Source organism: Solanum dulcamara, chromosome 8 (assembly GCF_947179165.1).
Source record: "Solanum dulcamara chromosome 8, daSolDulc1.2, whole genome shotgun sequence".
NCBI lineage: Eukaryota > Viridiplantae > Streptophyta > Magnoliopsida > Solanales > Solanaceae > Solanum > Solanum dulcamara.
The window spans coordinates 72,442,938-72,461,990 of NC_077244.1; the positions used below are offsets into that span (position 1 = coordinate 72,442,938).

General features: G+C 36.2%; 4 protein-coding genes across 4 annotated transcripts; 2 read left to right on the top strand and 2 right to left on the bottom strand.

The window, feature by feature from the left end:
- The first annotated feature begins 365 nt into the window (after window positions 1-365).
- On the top strand, window positions 366-3,662 carry LOC129899005 (GDP-mannose transporter GONST3-like). The gene is made up of 3 exons (XM_055973740.1): window positions 366-504; window positions 672-730; window positions 1,921-3,662. Exon 3 carries the CDS (start codon window positions 1,926-1,928, stop codon window positions 3,060-3,062), a length of 1,137 nt encoding a protein of 378 aa, XP_055829715.1. The 5' UTR covers window positions 366-504; window positions 672-730; window positions 1,921-1,925; the 3' UTR covers window positions 3,063-3,662.
- Window positions 3,663-3,835: 173 nt separating this feature from the next.
- On the bottom strand, window positions 3,836-7,228 carry LOC129899006 (nucleoside diphosphate kinase 2, chloroplastic-like). The gene is made up of 7 exons (XM_055973741.1): window positions 6,925-7,228; window positions 6,642-6,698; window positions 6,428-6,514; window positions 5,927-6,007; window positions 5,654-5,766; window positions 5,488-5,537; window positions 3,836-4,214 (listed from the first exon to the last, which is right to left on the bottom strand). Exons 1-7 carry the CDS (start codon window positions 7,141-7,143, stop codon window positions 4,147-4,149), a joined length of 675 nt encoding a protein of 224 aa, XP_055829716.1. The 5' UTR covers window positions 7,144-7,228; the 3' UTR covers window positions 3,836-4,146.
- A 1,149-nt stretch (window positions 7,229-8,377) lies between these two features.
- Window positions 8,378-10,734, top strand: LOC129901429 (protein transport protein Sec61 subunit gamma-1-like). The gene is made up of 3 exons (XM_055976598.1): window positions 8,378-8,586; window positions 8,724-8,842; window positions 10,491-10,734. Exons 1-2 carry the CDS (start codon window positions 8,493-8,495, stop codon window positions 8,837-8,839), a joined length of 210 nt encoding a protein of 69 aa, XP_055832573.1. The 5' UTR covers window positions 8,378-8,492; the 3' UTR covers window positions 8,840-8,842; window positions 10,491-10,734.
- Window positions 10,735-11,808: 1,074 nt separating this feature from the next.
- LOC129901428 (nuclear transcription factor Y subunit C-1-like) lies at window positions 11,809-18,066 on the bottom strand. Its single transcript, XM_055976597.1, has 2 exons — window positions 17,228-18,066; window positions 11,809-12,068 (listed from the first exon to the last, which is right to left on the bottom strand). The coding sequence occupies exons 1-2, from the start codon at window positions 17,917-17,919 to the stop codon at window positions 12,065-12,067; spliced, it is 696 nt and encodes a 231-aa protein (XP_055832572.1). The 5' UTR covers window positions 17,920-18,066; the 3' UTR covers window positions 11,809-12,064.
- Between the last annotated feature and the right edge of the window lie 987 nt (window positions 18,067-19,053).

Genomic DNA, 19,053 nt, shown 5'->3' on the forward strand with positions numbered 1-19,053 from the left:
TGTTTTACGTGAAAATACTTATATTATTTCTTATTGTGATGTAAAATCAAATAAGGTATAGTTGATGTCTTTTAGCCAAATTTGCAGCTGATAATATTGTGGATTAGGACTACAAATTGGAGCATGTTGCCGTCCTTGACTACAAATTTCAAATTGAAAAATGAAACTTGTGGTTTTTTGTTTCCAAGAAAAATTTGCACGCAAATGAGATTAACTTCTAAAATTAAAGAGTACAAAATGTAATTGTTTAAACTTGAGGGCTTGTTTGTTATTTTAAACAACTTGAGGAATCATTTTTTGACATTGAGGAAAAGTTCGAAGGCCTAGTAACGAACTAACGATTATGCTCAACTTTCATTTTCCACCTCCCCTGCTCTCTCTCTCTCTCTCTCTCTCTCTCTCTCTCTCACTCACTCACACACACACACACACACACAGGTTTTTACTAGCCACCGGCGCCGTCGTCGGATCGTCGCCGGCAACCGTCCTTTTCCCGTTTAATTGGTTAGTTCCTTCTTGCAGAAATGGATCTAACTCTATATTTTGGAATACTACTTTGCTCATTTTTTTTTCCGGTGTCGATGGATGCGGATTCAATATAAATTGATACATTTCTAAGCTTTTCGACTATGTTTTGTTAATTTTTTCTAAATTAAGCTAATTTTATGCAGACTGCTGCTCCTGGAGAAGAAGTAAGTGCAAGTGATTCTGAAATTATTTTCTGCTTAAGGTATGCATAATGTATATGATGTGCATTTCCTGTTTCTCATCTGTTCATGGAGCAATATGTTAGTTTGAGTAACGTGTACTTTTATGTAACTTTAGCATACCAGATGCAGCTTCCGATGTTTATAGATCTTAGAAGAAGAAAAAAGTAGTAAAATTGGACCCTCAAATCACATCTCTTGAAATGTAAATAATGTTAAAACATCTTAGCGACAGCATGCATTTTCCACAGATATGCAGACGTAACAAATAGGGGGTTTGATAGTTAGGACTTCAAAATATCGTGGATTTTCTGTAAATGGCTGAATTGCATTTTGGTCTGAAGAGTAATGCATTCTGTAGTAGGATTGAAGGGGAAGCTGACGTTTTAGATCATTCCATTTTGTGCCCAAATCTAATAATCGAGTAGCTCTAGAAGCATGTGTACAAGCTCGTAATGAAGGATGTGATCTTGCTCGGGAAGGTAATGAGATTATTTTGTGAGGCTTGCAAATGGAGCCCGGATTAGAAGTTTAGAGCTACTGACCCTTCCGATTTTCTTATGGCTAAAACAAATGCAGTATCACAAAAGGGGGGGAAGAATCAGTGAACTACAGTTTAGCTGCTTAGGAAATAGACAAAAACACCTTAAATGGGGTTAGTATTAGTTCATTTCATTATTGAGGTGTAAACACTGAAAGAAAAGCTACTTCTGGATTCATTGAACATAAATGGAAGAAGAGCTCCATTTTCTACATATTATGAAGCACATCCTCTATGGGCTGTGGTATAACCGTACAAGGATGATCCAACACTAGATAAATTGGTTGGTGCACATGAAAAAATTATTGTCTCTGCATATCGTGGTAAATAACTTGGGCTTGAGAGGAACAGAAGATGTTTTTGAGGAGAAGAGAGAACATTTTGTTGCTGAGGATAGATGCATCCAGAGTTCAAAAATTTGGTGTAATGCTACATTTTCAAATGATTTTGATGTAAGGTTGGATTTTCTGGAATCCTTGCAGCTTTAGAGGATCCTATCTAGCCCTTGTTGTACTTTGTTTCAGTACCAGCTTAGTGCTGAGTTTATATTAATAGTACCTTTACTTGTCCAAAAAAGAAAAAAGCAGCAAGGTTAGCTTGCATGAGGGGTAAAATATTTTAGTTGTTAACGGTTGATTGAAACTTAAACTTTTTTCCCTGTTCATATATTAGATTATATGTCAAATGATGTGGAAGATCCTGAAGGTGGAGATGCCAGAACATCTTTGGATGCTTCTTCACCGTCTCCAAGTCACCAACGAAGTTGGTATAGTGGCTTACTTGAGCAGGCATCGGTTTATGGTATAGCTGCAGGGTACTGTCTTTCAGCATCATTGCTCTCCATCATTAACAAGTGGGCCATAATGAAATTTCCTTACCCTGGAGCACTAACTGCATTGCAGTATTTCACAAGTGCAGCTGGAGTTCTCATCTGTGGATGGCTCAAGCTTATAGAACATGATAAACTTGATCTTCCAACAATGTGGCGATTCCTACCTTCAGCGATTATATTCTACCTATCTCTTTTCACAAACAGTGAGCTTCTCCTCCATGCCAATGTTGATACTTTTATTGTCTTCCGATCAGCAGTCCCCATTTTTGTTGCAATAGGAGAGACCCTCTACTTGCACCAGCCGTGGCCAGCAATGAAGACCTGGTTGTCACTTGGTACAATCTTCGCTGGTAGTGTGCTCTATGTCAGTACAGATTACCAGTTCTCGTTTACAGCTTACAGCTGGGCCTTGGCCTATTTAGTGAGCATGTCTATTGATTTTGTTTACATAAAGCACGTGGTTATGACGATTGGTCTAAACACTTGGGGTCTTGTGTTGTACAACAATCTTGAGGCTTTGCTGCTTTTTCCTATAGAGCTGCTTATCATGGGTGAATTGAAGAAGATTAAGCATGAAATTGAGGATGAGTCAGATTGGCACAGCTTTCAAGTGGTGCTACCGGTAGCCCTGTCGTGTTTGTTTGGTTTAGCCATCTCTTTCTTTGGATTTTCTTGTCGTAGAGCAATCTCTGCAACAGGATTTACTGTTCTTGGCATAGTTAATAAACTTTTGACAGTGGTGATAAATCTAGTTATATGGGATAAACACTCCAAACTTCTTGGAACAGTGGGGCTGTTGATCTGCATGTCTGGTGGCGTTATGTACCAGCAGTCTACAAGCAACAAGACCAAGGCTGTGAAAGATGTAAATCCACAAGTAGCTGAGGAGGAGGAGCAACAGAAACTGCTTGAAATGCAAAGCAACACACATAGCAGTGACATTCAGAAGCAAGATACAGAAACGGGAGACAGGAAACAATAACTCGTTCTTGGAATTTCCTTCTTCATTCTTGCATTCAATAAGCAATTATACTCTTCATGGAAACCTTCCTCTTAATTTAAATGCCAGATGGGGGCAACTTCTGGATCATTTTAATAGGAAGCAGTTATTGTGAATGGAAAAGCAATTGTAGAGATGTGTTTTGTTGTTTGAATTCACTACGGCCACAAACTCAGCTGCCTCCTCCTACTTGACCAAAACTGCAATTATGTTTACTCGGTATAGTTTATAGGGGTATATGTGAGTCAATTGTGTAACAATAGGGGTATATATGAGTCACTTTCATAACGAGGGCTATATCAGCTCTAAGTTACAAAGTTGAGGGGCATATGAGGCCATTTCCCCTAGTTTATATTCCTTTTCAAGAATTCTGAACTAAGGTATTCTCCTCATTCCAGAGATGGGAGATGGCAGATGAATATTTCAACTGTTCTTTCTAACATAACCTCGATAAGATATACTCCATCACAATGTTCTTAGTAGAAAAAAGGATAGCAAGAGAGGGTTATCGCCTGCGTGTTCATGTCGGGCAACTGTGTAAGCTGCTTAATCTCTTTGAGCAATTCATTGTATTATTATTTATCTGTTCTTTGTATATCCTTGGAGCTTATTCTACAGAATGAACCGGAAAAAAAATATTCAATCAAGCAGCATGACAAAAATTCACAACTCTTGAAAGTAGGTAACAGAGGAGGTTATTGTTTTGTTACTATTGAGAAAGGGAAAAAACAAGGAGAATGGGCACTACCAGAATCTAAGATTAACGTAGCAGGAGAATGTGGAATTTGCTGCTACTGTGTTATCTCTTCCATTTGCAAGGACAATGCATAGTACCTTGAGAACTACATCGAATTAACAACCAACAGAACAATTACAAATTTAATTTTGCAGTTTGACATCCAGTAGTGAGCCTCTCTCTATAAACAGGCCAACCATGCCGAAAATGATACAATTACAGTGCTTGTATTTTTGTATTACAGACGCCGAATAAGTGATATCACTCTCCATCTCTTACAGTTAAGCTCCTCCAAATCTTCAAACGAAAGAGTCATATAAAGCTAAAGAATTATTCAACCAACCAAGGTTCTTGAACTGCTGCCCATGCACATAATTCACCTTCTTTAAACCAAAGAGCTGCAGAAAGGAATTAAACATAAATAAATAAATGACACCAAATAAATAAATGAGAATCAAGACTAACTTGTTTTAATCTAGACGAACAAAATAAAATATTCTGCTAAAGATTTCAGTTTCATTTGCGAGAGAAATAATTTCCAGGAACTACTGCTCATTACTCGCTATATAGTAGACAAAACTTATTTTAGAGGGCAAAAAACAACTAGTCAGACATGTAACTGGAACACTAATCCTAGTCGTCGATGGTGGTCGGAAAAAAACAACACATATGTAAGATATTTACTAAAAATGGTTACTTGCTAAAAAGGAGCAACAAGTACAATGTCATTGTGAACTCAACTTCATGTCGGATCTTTCCTCTGACTTAACTAATAGATTCATTTGTCGGCACTCATGATAATTATGAAAATAAAAAATAAAATGAGCATGAGCAAAAAGAGGAGAGAGAGACAATAGAAAGAGAGATTGAAGCAGTGAATTAGAGGACATAATTACTGGAAACTAGGTTATTTTCCTCTGTACACACACTTGCAGACTGAATAGGCAAGAAACCAGCACATCAGCAGTTCTTCAATCACAAACTAGTGATTAGACATGAGAGAATAGATAAAACGCTTAATTATCACTATGGTGCCAAAAATGAACATAAGTGCCTTCGTATTGGAGAAAAATCATCTGGTGAAAGAAACTCAAAGCAAGACCCTCAACCTTGAGGTGGGATACCCCAGGGTGAAGGCGTACTTGCCATTATCATCTTTAGAGTTTAGACAATAATATAAGCTCATTTCTTGTTCAATGCAAGACATAATCTACAGCAGTAAAATTTCTAAACATTATTATTAGGTGCCTATCCGCACAATTTGATATCATATCAGAGTCCTTTGTGAGTGTAAAGGAAAAACTCTAGATCTTTCACTTGCTTAATTGTCAAAAAGGAGACTGTAGTGGAGATATTGTAATAACTTTTTGCTTTAATTTTGCAGTACCTCTTTGGTGCTAGCTTTAACAATATTACCTTACTTTAACGAGAAAAAATTATCAAAAAGAAGAAAATAAAAAGAACTCTTGCTCTTTTCTTTGATTTTTCTCATAGATACTAAAACTGAACTCTGAAGTCACCACTACTTTCGGTAAAGATTCTGCTGTAAGTCTCATTCATGTCCAGCTAACAGCTCAAAGGCGGGAGACCAAACTTAGTAACGGGGGAAGTCGCATTAAGTTAATTCTACATGCTACTCAACTAGTTTTGCCAAATTAGGAAAACCCTTACCAATTTCACGCTTGCCATTGTCAGGGCTATCACTTCCATGTACCACATTTCTGCACATAGATTACCATCAAATCTTGTAAATTTGTCAACATTAAAAGCTTCTAGCACCACGACTCGGTACTTGCTGAACATAAATAATTAAATAAATAAATATAAATGGCCCTACCTTCCGGTTTGAACAGCAAGGTCTCCTCTAATTGTGCCTGGCTCCGCATTAAGAGGATTAGTTGCTCCTATTAGCTTACGTGCTGAAGCAGCAACACCAACACCCTCCCAACCCTTGCCAAAAATAGATGCAATTTACAAGATTAGGAAAACATACAGACTGTATCAGACATTATACAGTTTAAAACTCATGCTATTTTCAGACTGCTGATTTATTTGATTGGTTTGACTTGGTGAATGACAGAACTGAGAGTTAAATGGGAAGATATTCTACCATACAGACAACCGGACCAGATGTAATGTAGTCAATCAGCTTGGGGAAGAACGGCTTGGACTGTAGATCCTTGTAATGCTCCTGTAACAATTGAAAACTTCTAAGCAACTTTACCCCACGACACAGTTAATAGGGATGAATTGACTTGGCAATCTCAATTCTCTTTTGGTTGATAAAAGCAAAGATAATCATAGTGCTGTTCAAAAAAATACAATAGAATTCTCAATAGTGTAAATAGAAGCAATTGGCTAGTAAGAAGCTCCCTTGACTGATTCCACGGAATACCTATCACCTCCCACCACCAACAGGTACCAGGTAACTCTATTCACAAGGCTAGGATCACCGAGCGTTTTTGTCTCCTCTGGGGTTTGAACCTGAGCCCTTAGACATTAAGAAATACATGTTTTCTTCCTTTTTCTTTTTAGGGAGGGGGTTGGGGGAGGCCAGGGGAGTATGTTTGCATGGAAGTGTCAATTCTTGAAAAAGCTCATGAAAGCAAACCTCTGCTAATTCTTTGGGGCACTGAAAAAGCTTTAATCCAGTAAGCTTGAACCCTTTTCTCTCAAATCTGGATATAATTTCTCCAACCTATAACAATTAAGGAAACATATCTTCAACATTCAAACAGAAATCGAAAAAACATGGCCAAAAACATAAAGTTAAAGTTTTTCCAATAATCCAAACTCAAAGAAAGAAAGAATATACTGAAGCGTACAAGCCCTCTTTGAACACCATCAGGCTTAATCATGATATAAGTCTGCTCCACTTTTTCCTGAACACAAAATCCCCAAAAAAAACAAAAAACACACACACATATCAATCTATCAACAAAGCCACATTCCCATAACAGTTAGGGACAAAATTAACAAAATTACACCTTTTTTTTTAACCCAACTTGTCAATTTACGCAACATTTCTGTAAGGGCAGAAGAAAAAGAACGTGGGGTTGCGAAAATCTTCAATGGGTAGTCAATAATTGTTGAAATCGAACTTCTTACCATGGAAGCAGCCAAATGGGGTAGGAATATGCTAGGTCTAAGGTTCCTTTTGGGGGCATTTGATGAGAAAAGATGAAATGCTGGTTGCAATGCGGCTAGGCTGTGCTTCTTGACGGCTTTTGGGGTAAGGCTGGAGGCAAAATTGGTGGTTTTGGAAGAGATTCTACGAAGTGAAGAAGAAACACAAGGAGTTGCTCCTCCTATTGTAAGACCTTCCATCTCTCCAAGAAGCTGCTGATGTTCCTCTCGATTGTCTTTCCCCTTATCTAGTTTTGGATTTGCTTTTTGTCACACGCGAAAAGAAACACTCCCTCCCTCCTAAAAAAAAGAAAAGAGTTTTAATTTTTTTTAAAAAAATTAAAATTAAAATTAAAATTTAACATAAAAAATATATATCTTTAATTATTTTTTTTAGTATAAAAATTTAATTTTATTTAAATTATTATTTAATATCTTAAATTCGCATAAATCCGCAACCCACAACCATGCCGCCTCACATGACTTTAAACACGCCCCTCCCCATATAGCTCTAAACCCTCATCGTGACCGCTCAGTGCGTCATTGCCATCCCTATTTGTTGCATAATCGTTTCTGGCTTGTTCTTTTGCTTGCTGGGAAGGGCTTCAGCTCTTTTTAATTTATTTTTTATTAATTCTTCTTTACTTTTGCTTTTTATTAATTTTAATTGATTTTTTTTAACTTAACTTTTGGTTTATTTTTATTTTTATTTTCACTAAATGTTAATTTCTTGATACGTGTGTTGGATGCGTATTCTAATACAATGGTACAAGTATTGTGATTAGGTATTTAGATCACATGATCATGAATTAATCCTGATATTTAAGCAAAGAAAGGTAAAATATCAAGTCCATCATTCTCGAGTTTCAATATATGTAGTTGACATCAATTTTTCAGATGAATTTCTCTATCATAAAAGGAGATACTTGATTAGAAATAAAGACATTTAATTTATAGTAAAATAAAATGGATCGGATTTAAATGACGTTTTAGTGATAAGTAAAGCATTAAAAAATATTATTTCACATATTGATTAAAATAATAATTTAAAAATTCTTGTGGACGATAAAAACATCTATCTATAAATAATACAATTCATTATCTAATTTGATGTAAGACGTTTTCCTTTCGGTGCACTTACATTCACAGTTAAATTAATCAAATATGATAAGAATATAAAGAGATTTGATTTTATAATTTTTACAAATTTATTTTGAATTTTATATTTTCTTATACATTTTCTTTCGTCTCTCAGACGTGAGTAGTCATAGAAATACTTTAATTGCATACAAAACAAACAAATGGTTGTATTACTACTTTTTTTTTCTTTTTCTCTTTCAAGATTACATGACAAGTGTGAGGGGTAGTTTAGGCATTTCATCTAACGTCACTCGGCTTTGACGACCAATCGCTATTCATTTCTCCGTGTTAAGAAACAACTCCGCTCAGCGATATTTTATTTGAATCGATCCGAAGAGCTCATTTCAATTTCCCCCGATTCAAATCGAGATCCAGAAGAAAAAAACCCTAATTTTGTTTTCAGATCCAAAATGGATGCTCTCGATACTGTTTTCGATCCTCTTAGAGATTTCGCGAAAGACAGCGTTAGGCTCGTCAAAAGGTGCCACAAGCCTGATCGCAAAGGTATATCATCTATATACTTTTGTTGTTAGTTTTTTTTTTGTGTGTGTGGATGTAGTTTTCGATTTTTTCTATGTGGAGATCTAGGGTTTATCGCTTCTTTGTATATATTTTTTTTAATTCGATTGTTTGTGGTACAGAATTTACCAAGGTTGCAACACGTACGGCGATCGGTTTTGTTGTGATGGGATTTGTTGGATTTTTCGTCAAGTTGATATTCATTCCAATCAACAACATCATCGTTGGTGCTTCTTAAGTGGTAATTTTTATGCTCTACCTCTCGGTAGTCCGAGTCAGTATCTTAAATCATGATGAAAGTTAGTTGCTTATATAAGATGATTGGTTGCTTGGATATCTTATTTTTGTGGGATCTTGAGAATTGCTTGGTTAATTGCTGGTTCTCTGTTGTATTATAGCTTGCATAATCTTACACTGTTATATCATATATCATGTAGAAGGTTATTATTTATAGTTGTGTTATATGTTAATGGGCATGCGATATACGTTCTAGCAAATTTTTATTTATACGGAAACATATTTACAAATTGCAGTTGGGTTCAATTATGTTAGGATATCTCGCACAATAACTTGCATATACTAATTATTACAAGCGGTGGCTGGAATTGAGTCAAAGGATCAAAATTTAGGACTTTTGCCTTTAAAAAGAGGTGACCAATGTTTTAGCCTTAGCTGTGTATGGGGAAATGTTGGAGTTTCTACAAATAATTGGAGCTTGGGTTCTATGTGACAGATCCAAGTTGATATTGTTAGGTTACAAGGATTTGGGTATAGAGATTGGAACTTGGTTCCTCAATGTTAATAGAATTTCGAGATAGAAACCTTTTTTTTTTTTGCAATTTGGGGCTCCAATAAGTTACTTCAGAAAAGGATAATGCTTAAGGGAAGTTCATCCTAATCAACATATAGTCAGTGGCCTCTTTGTATTTAAGGATTGTGTCAGTTTCTATATGTGCTAGTACATAAATTTGACTATGAAAAGTATGGTAGTGTTGGTTGATGTTCTCTGCCAACAAAATCCTGAAATTACTATATGGGATTCTTGTTAAACAATAATATCATTATTTCATAATTTTATGCAGCTTCCTTAATTTTCACTAGCTAGGATAGACACGATTTAGCTCATATAAAATCAAGAGGAGATAAGAAACATGATTATTCCGAAGTTGATTGTTGATTGGTAAATATATCTTTTACTTAAACAAAAAAGCTTTAGAATAAAAGGAAAAATTGAGTAGTAATGTCAGCAAAAGTGAATATGCTAATGATTATAGCATGGGGTCTTTGTAGTTTCTCCGTTATCATGCCTTTTTAAGTTGATCCCATCTAAATGTGTTTATGGGGTTGAGGTTTATATCGTGTTTGGCCAAGCTTTCAAATTTTACTTATTTTGAGGAGTGCTTTTAGAGAACACTTTTGGAGAGTTAACATTTTGTGTTTTGCTGATTTATTTGAAAAACACGTTTGTGTCAATATGAGGGAAAAGCTATTTTTTTAAGCTTTTGAAAAGCTACTTCCGCTACTACTCAAAAGCACTTCTTTTTTTCAAAAGCTTGGCCAAATACCTCAACTTTCTAAAATAAGTAGTTTTTGAAAGAAAGAAAAAGAACACTTTTGGCTTCCCGGAAGCTTGGCAAAACAAGCTATTAGTTGATAAATCCATATGTATGCTTTTGGTGATATTAATCTTTAACCTCGCTAAGTTATTTTGGATACTGATCCTCTTCATCTTTTTGTTGACTGCTGATGGTCTATGAAATTTGTTGAGTTTCCAATATTTTGTTTCTTTCAAGAGTGCTTTATCAGTTCCCTTGCCAGTAAAACCTGGGACTACGAAATATTTGTTGATACATGTAATGAGACACTGAACTCTATATGTGGAACTGCAGGCATTGCGAAGGAGAAATACAACTGAAGATGTAGAGCAAGAGATAAAAAGTGGTGCAAAATCTTTGTTTCATTTTGTAATCCGTAGCAATTGGTATACCTATTTAGTCTTATTTCTGAACCGCCTAGTTAATGGGACATTGTTATCCGAGTTGCCTCCCTCAGCTCCCAGTCCCCTCACCCTACCCGTTTTCAGATTTTGTAAACTTTGTTGTTGATGTCAAGACACCCGTTTTTTTCATTCTACTTTTTGCACCTTGATGGGTACAGTTTTGAACGTTTCTTAATTGTGACAGAAACAAGGAGGGTTCTACGATTCCTTATTTTTTGGGGATGGAGATGTCTTATTTGGAGGAAGGAATTATTAAATGAGCTTGAAATGTATGGTGAGGAAGGGGTATATCCTTTAGGGTTACCAGAAAATGATCCTCATGAGTCATGTCGTCTAAATCCTGCTCCTTAGGAGTGGCATAACTAAGAAAAAAAATTATGTTTTACTAGTCCAAGAAACACTTTATTTAAAGCTTGATATATTTAAATGATTCGAACTTGTCCAACCGTGTCGCAAAATATGTTCAATCCATCTTGGAGACTTTCAAAAAAGATGGAGATGTATGAAACAGAAAGGCCAATACTTTTGTTAAATCCGGTTGCAAGACATTCGTGAGAATAAGAACTATTGGACTTCAGTGGAAATGGTGACGAAAAAGTTGGAAATAAAGGTTCTTCTAGATAATATGGTATTTGTGGAGGTGAGGCTCTCTTTCCACCAGGGACACAGCCAACTTTGTAACAGAAACCAAATACCATTTTGGATGAGGGGTTCATAACAAACTCCTTGAGAGAGACAAATTGGAGCATCTGAAATTCGACTGTTTACCCAAAGAAAGAAAAGAAATGTGTTCACAACTCAATTTTTGATGTAGACAGTTCCCTTGAAGCAACAATTTTTGGGACTTGAGAACGTCAATCAAGTAATAAAGTTGATAGATAAATGGTGTTTCAAGGATTCTCAATTTTGTTTTATTGTTGTAGAAACAATATACAAGTAAATCAAGCTGACAAATTGGTCTATATCTTCCTCTGTATTCCGTGTTCTTCCAAAAGATCAATACACTTGTCTGGTGCAGTTATTTTGAGTGCCCATCATTGTGGCAATAAGTCATATAAACCAACCGATTAGAAATAACAACAAAACTTGACATCTGCAGGTGCATTACCAGCTTTTGGTATCTTCACGAAAACAAGAAAACTACAAACACTATCCAAGAACTAAAAGTTCCGGAAGAGATAAATAGTAATGAGGAATACAGCTACATGTGAACATAGCTATATCAGCATACGGCACTGGCAAACTACCAACCCCAAAAGGATTTTAATGAGCAAAATCCAGGAATACACAAAAGAGTCAAGTTTTATACAGAAAAAGATTCAAGTCGTTACAGTTAAAACAGTACCCATGGACAGTAGCAATGAAAGGTGGATTCACAATTGAGAGAAGAAATTACATTTCCCTTCATTAACCATTAGTTTCACTTGTGCTGTTACGCCTTCAAACCAGCAGTAGCGAGATCTTTTAACTGCAGCAAGGGAAAAGGGAGGAATTAAGTACCAAGGTTTAATGGTTGGACAAAATGGATAGGGTCTTTAGATCCAGAAGTATAATCAATACTTGAAAACCCCATAAATCATGAATACGCAAAACGTTATATTTGTTGCCATGCCAAAGAAAATAAGATATATTGAGAAACTACAATCAACAAACAGGAAGAATTGTGAGAACTGAAAGCCAATTCTGTGACCAGATCAACCTTGGTGTTCATTGCAGGTACGCCTAAAGTGTAGGCAACATATTTCAACTTTCAAACCAAGATGCCACCGTGACATGAAACAAATAACTTTTTCTTTTATATGAAACAATATACCTTAAGACATGCAAGGAATGAGATGAAGTCAGCATCATCAATGATGTCTGATTCATGAAATAGAGTTGCACAACAAATTGTGCTAAAAATACATTAATCAAACTGGAGGCTAGGTGTGGATTACATGGAAAAATAACGTGCCAGGTAAAAAGGAAATGTATTCAACCAGGGATAACCAAAGACAGAAGAACAAAAACTGTCACATATCAAGAAGAAAAGGATATATTGGCTCAATTTCCATAAAGGTATTTTTAAGTGAAGACTAGGGTAATTAGGTTGATAGGAAAAAATCTAAAATAACAACAAACAACAACAACAATCCAAGTGTAATCCCACAAGTGAGGTCATGGGAGGGTAGCCTGTATGCTGACCTTACCCCTACCTTGTGAAGGTAGGGAGGCTATTTCCGAAGACCCTCGGCTCAAGGATAGGCGAAAAAAGAAGTGGTAACAACAAGCAGAAACAACATGTAATATAGGTCTAAGACTAAGAAAATACAAGAATAGTACTAATACTCCTGGAATAGATAAGAAATACGCATGAAAAAAGAGAATATGTACACATAATGAAGGCCTCCACTGGAGTATCCCTTTCGTTGGTAAATGAACTGGAGTCACCTTAGCCCATTGAGTGCTCTACCTCATGCCAAAACTTGCAACCGTTAGCAGCTCCCTTGGAAACTTCCCATTCCTATATTTCTTGCACACATGGCATTACAGTTCTTTATCCCCAGTCCCATTTACTCATTGTTTCCTTTCCTTTTCCGCCTTCCTCTTCATTAAAATCTCTAAAAATCTCAAAAGAAGGATGGGCCAAGAGAGGAAAAGGCTAGAAAAGAAATCATACTTGTGTTATGGTTTATGAACAAGCATTTCCAAGAACATGATAAACTACTGTCCGACTATTTGCTCAAGCACGAGATATTCCGTTATTCCTTTTATCACTCCTACACAGTTCAGTTACAACTGAATTAAAGTAATATTTGAATCTCTCTTTTTTTAAAGGGTAACAAGGTAATACTTGGTTCTTCTTTCAGAAAAGATTAATGAGAATCTATACTTGCAGTCGTAAACTGAAAAGAAGCCTAAAAATAAAGATAACTTGGATCCCCAGTTCATCAAATATAATTTTAATAAACAATAGCTTTTAGAAAATCTACACTTTCTATTAACCAACCAAAGTTTCTGAACCTGCCAAATACATGGAATGAAAACTGATTGAATCACACAAGTAAATACTTGCAATCACTGGCCTAACTGTCTCGAAACAAGAGATAGACAAGAAACACCAGCTGTAGATCCCCAAGTCTCCATGGTGATTTTTTTGCTCATACAGTGGTCAATCTATTTATTAAAAAAAATCTCAATAACAAAAACTAGATAGTTACTTACAAATCTTAACACCTTAACTTGCATTGAGATACTTTTTTGCTTCTAATCTTCAATGTCAAAAAATACAAAAAAATGTTCATTCTTTTGCCAGGTTTTTATGTCCTCGTGCCATTGCTCTTTCCCCACTCAGTCCCAGGTTAAAGAGTTTGACACACATCTTTACCTCCTAATTACTTACCACAGCACTTACAGATATAATCTCGGCTCAAGTAAAAGCATTACAAAGCAGTTCAAAAAACGAATTCAACAGAAGTGCAAAAGCCAAAACAAAATACTAAAGACGCATGACAGTGCATGGTAAAAAGGAACAGTTACTACAACAAAATAGTATAATAATCCAACTGCAAGAAACATCAAATAGTAACAGAATGGAATAACAAGAACTCCTTGAGTATCTTTTCACTCTTTTACTGTAAACTTTTTGGAGGTGGCCAGCATAGCCCTTAATGCAGAAGAAAACAAATTACCAATTTCAAAAAAAAGAACTCCTTGAGTAATGCTACAACTACTAGTGAAGGAAAAAAAAACGAGACAACTCCCAACTACCTAACTAATCCTCTACCCTAATCCATGTCCTCCATAATCTCCTATCTAGTCATGTCCTCAGTTAGCTGAAGTTGTGTCATGTCCATTACAATCACCTCTCCCAATACTTCATCGGCCTACATCTACCTCTCATGTACCTATTCATAGTCGACTTCTCACACCCCCGCACTGGGACATCCTTGCATCTCTTCTACATGCCTCAACCATCTCACCATCGCTACCAGCATCGTGTCCTCCATCAAATGTCCACACGTCCATTTCAACATCTTCATTTTTTTTAACTTTCATCTTCTGGACATGGGAGTTTTTGACTACCCAACATTCCACTCCATACAATATAGTCATTCTAACCACCGCCTTGTAGAACTTGCCTTTAAGTTTTGGTGGTGCCTCTTTATAACACAAGACTAAGGATGCGAGTCTCCATTTCATCTAATCTGCACTAATATGAGGTATGATATCCTTGTCGATTTTTCCATTATTGGATAATTAACCCAAGGTACTTGAAACTTCCTTCTTATGAATGGCTTATGTGTCAAGTCTCACCTCCACGTCATCCTTATGTGTTAGATCACTGAACTTGCACATTCGCTAAGTCAATTCATCCATCACCAATGCAAATCAAAATGGTCTAAGAGTTGATTCTTGGTGCAACCCATTACAACTGGAAAGTGCTATGAGTCCCCAGCCGCTGTCCTTACCCAGGACTTAGCACCACTGTACTTGTTCCTTATCGCTCTAGTGAACGTCGTAGGAACACATTTAGCCTCCAGGCACTTCCATAAAACCTTCCTCGAAATCATAAGCCTTTTCTTGGTCGATGAACACCATGTGAAAATCCCTCTTTCTCTCCATATGCTACTCCACCAGTCTCCTAACCAGATGAATGGCTTCCGTAAACGAATACTCCAACATAAATCCGAATTGGTCAGAAATAGACGTGCCCTTCCCCACCCTTATCTCTACCACCCTCTCCCAAACTTTCATAATGTAAATTAGCAGCTAAATATCCCTATAATTGTTGTCATTTTGAAAGTCACCCTTGTTCTTGTACAACAGGATTATCGTACTCCACCTATATTATTCTGGCATCTTTATCGTCTTAAAAACAACACTAAACAACTCAGTCTGTTGTTCCATACCTGTCATGTCTGCGCTCCTCCAAAAATTTCATCAGAATCTCATCGGGCCCGATCGCTCAGCTCCCATGCATCTTACAAATAGCATCCTTAACCTCCTCAACCTTTATACACCAACAAAACCTAAAATCGCAACACCTCCCAAGGTGCTCCAAATCTCCCCACCACCATGTCTCTGTCCCTTTCTTCATTCAAGAGTTTATAGAAGTATGAGTTGTCTCTGTTCAGTAAGTGTCCCTTCCACCAACACTTGATCTTCCTCGTCCTTGATGCTCTTCACTTTGTCCAAGTCCCGAGCTCTCTGCTCTCTCGCCTTGGCTAGCCTGTCCAACTTCTTATTTCCACCTTTGTCCTCTTTCTACATACAAGCATTCAAAAGATGTCGTTTTTGTTGTCGTAACCGCTAGCTTTGCCTCCTTCCTCGTCATCTTATAGACTCTTTTCCCTATTTGTCCCCTTCTCCTCCTCATCCTTACTCTCCACCAACTTCGAATACGCCACCTTCTTAGCTTCCACTTTCCCTTAGTCATCCCTATTCTACCACCAATCCACTCGATGCCCATCAAAGTTACCTCTCGAGACTCCCAGCACCTCTCTAGTTGCTACCCTATGCAACTAGCAATCCTATCCCTCACCCTCACTCCTCCTTCACACCCCCATTTCTTGGGCATTGGCCGCGGTTATATAAATAAAAAAAGGAACGTCTGAGACTTATGCAATTTGGTTCCAGAATACAATTAACCTATATATCCATAAACATTTACCTCAAACCACATGCCTTCATCATGACAATTAATCATGACCATTTTACATAACCAAGGCTCAAGAGTATCATAGGCAATGTGTGAGAGAATATCTATTGATCTAAGTATGGTACTACAATTTATGTCTTTTTGTAATAGGTTGTCTACAATTAATATGACAAATCATTTTCCCCAATATGCAAAAGAAACAACAAAGGATTCAGGGACCCATAAGAAGAAAACACATGTTAAGGAAGCTACAAGTAACCATTCAATTTAAACATCTACCATCATATCATAGGAAACAACCTCTCTACCTTCTCAAGGTTTGGGGGTAAGGTTGTGTACATACGACCCTCCACAGAACCCACTTGTGGGATTACATTGGGTATGTTGTTGTTGTATCTACCACCATATCACAAGCACAACATTAACTAGAAATTGCATGAATTTCATCAGGCAATTGCTCAGATTTGGTACTATTTGCATAAATTCATTCTTTTTGAAAATAAACGAAGACAACGACAACTCCGGTCAATCCCTAACAAAATGGGCTCAGCATTTTAAACAAAACAACTAGTTGGGGTCAGCTCTATTTACATTCTGCTGCATTTGAGACCATTTCATTCCAATACTCCATGACTCCAGCTTTAACGAAAAATGCTAACACACCTGACCGTAAATCCTCAAAGGAAGAAAGTTACCTCCATAAGGAACAAAGATAAAGATTTTTGACTTTCAAATCGTCTTTCTCAAATACCTAGCTTAACCAGTATCCATTTCGTTCAATTTGGGTCAATTGTACGTCAAGTTTTAACAAGAAAAACTAATATTCCTGACTCTAATCCTCGTAAATAAGCAAGAAAAGGAAGAGAATCACCACCTTTCAGGATATAAAATAAAGCATTTTTCAATTCCCAAAACTTAATTTTCAAACCCTAGCTTATCCAGATCTAAAGGTAACAAGATAACATAGACAGAAACGACAAACTTACATTTGGCCATCAAGGTTACCCTGTCCACTGCTACCTCCACTAGCATAGGAATTATCGTCAGCGGTCTGCCACACAGATTGCCACGCCTGTGACGGTGGAGGGTGCACATACATTGACGGATCAACCCCAGGAACAGCAGGCCTACCAAGCATCACCCCACCCGGAGCCGGCTGGCCCAATGGAGGGTAATAGTACGGCACACCACTAGCAGTGGAACCCACAATTCCGGGTCCAAGCCCAACACCCTCATCCTTAATCTCATCCCTAGGAACGATGTCAACCAGGAAATCAAAAATATCAGTACGAGTAATCGCCGCAGCGATATCATTCTTCTGTAAAGTCCTGCGCTTGTTTTCCTCAGCGTGAAGCCACGAACGGATTGTGAGTTCGAGAATGAAAAGTTCACAGGCTTTGGCGAACAGAACGGGAGCTTCAGCGGATATCATACGAACATCTTCATCAGCTTTCATGATCTTTTTGATACGAGCTAGGGGAAGTTGGTGATTTTTGAAATCATTGACTTGCTCGATTTCTTGACGTTGATAAGTCCAAAACATCTGTAACTGCTGCTGTTGTTGTTGAAGGAGATGGTGATATGGTGTCTGCGGTGGATATGTGGCTGATTGAGCCGCCGCTGCTGCTGCCGCCGCCGCCGCTGCCTCATTCGGCGATTGGTGAGTGTTGTTATCCATGGGAAATTGCGGAAAATGGAAGCTACTATCTGTGTATAAAGAAAATATGAAGGTGTAATGGTGCTCTATTTTAGCTTTCTACTAATTTATTTAGTTACATTTTTTTCTATAAAATATTATAGAAATGGACTTACAGTTAGTTCTAAAACTTTGATTTGTTTTATAGCAAACTAGAATCCAACCATTACTTTAATATATTTCACTTTTACTACCTACTACTTTCTCTAATCATATTTTATGTATGACACTTTTTTTGTTTTTCTGGAATGTTCTAAATACATCTAATAACCATTTTTCCTTTTAGTGCAAAGGATAGTACTCTTCTCGTTTTTTCAAGAATTAATTTAATTAATTTTTAAAATTAAATTAAATTATACTAATTTGATATTTTAAAATAAAAATTTAGATATTCAAAAATTATATGAAAAGTACTATAAATTATAATTTTGTTATATCAATATGATGAAAAAATAATTCTTAAAATATTTGTTAAAATTCATACTATTTAACTTTTAAAAAGAAAATTGTAACAAGTAAAAAAAAAATGGAGGAAGTATTATACTTTTTATATTTATAACAAAAGAGGGATACAAAAAACGAGGTGTTACGGAAGTATTCACGAATTGGTGTTATTTATTATTCCCTTTATTTTAATTTATTTGCCTATTTTATTTAGTTCGTTTTAAAAAAATGATTTTTTATTTTTTTGATAATTTTTTAATTCAATTTTCTACGAGACATATTTAAGACTACAAAATTAAATGATATTTTAGTGCATTGACATATCTTTAATTTAATATCACAAAATTCAAAAATTAACTTTATTTTCCTAAACTTCATATCAAGTTAAAATAGGTCAAATACACTGATTCGGAGAAAATATATATATATAGTGGCATTGTTCGTCTCTAACTTGAGGGGATTCATGAATCATTAATCATTACAAAATGACACATTTCGAGAAGCATTAGACATTTTATTTTATTTTATTCAATTTTTCATCTGGTGTTTGAATTTCGTAGAGTTTCGACTAAATTCGAATCATGCATTGTAAAATTACTTCGAAAATAATGTTTCTAACAGAATTTTTTTTATATACAAAACTCAAATTTAAAATTTTTAATTAAGAATAAA

Coding starts and splice junctions, on each gene's coding strand:
- LOC129899005 (XM_055973740.1), top strand. CDS start 1,926: ATGTCAAATGATGTGGAAGATCCTGAAGGTGGAGATGCCAGAACATCT.
- LOC129899006 (XM_055973741.1), bottom strand. CDS start 7,143: ATGGAAGGTCTTACAATAGGAGGAGCAACTCCTTGTGTTTCTTCTTCA. Junction 6,008..6,427: donor GCCCCAAAGAATTAGCAGAG/GTTTGCTTTCAT, acceptor CAATTGTTACAG/GAGCATTACAAGGATCTACA. Junction 4,215..5,487: donor CAATGGCAAGCGTGAAATTG/GTAAGGGTTTTC, acceptor TCCTTTCTGCAG/CTCTTTGGTTTAAAGAAGGT.
- LOC129901429 (XM_055976598.1), top strand. CDS start 8,493: ATGGATGCTCTCGATACTGTTTTCGATCCTCTTAGAGATTTCGCGAAA. Junction 8,587..8,723: donor CCACAAGCCTGATCGCAAAG/GTATATCATCTA, acceptor TTTGTGGTACAG/AATTTACCAAGGTTGCAACA.
- LOC129901428 (XM_055976597.1), bottom strand. CDS start 17,919: ATGGATAACAACACTCACCAATCGCCGAATGAGGCAGCGGCGGCGGCG.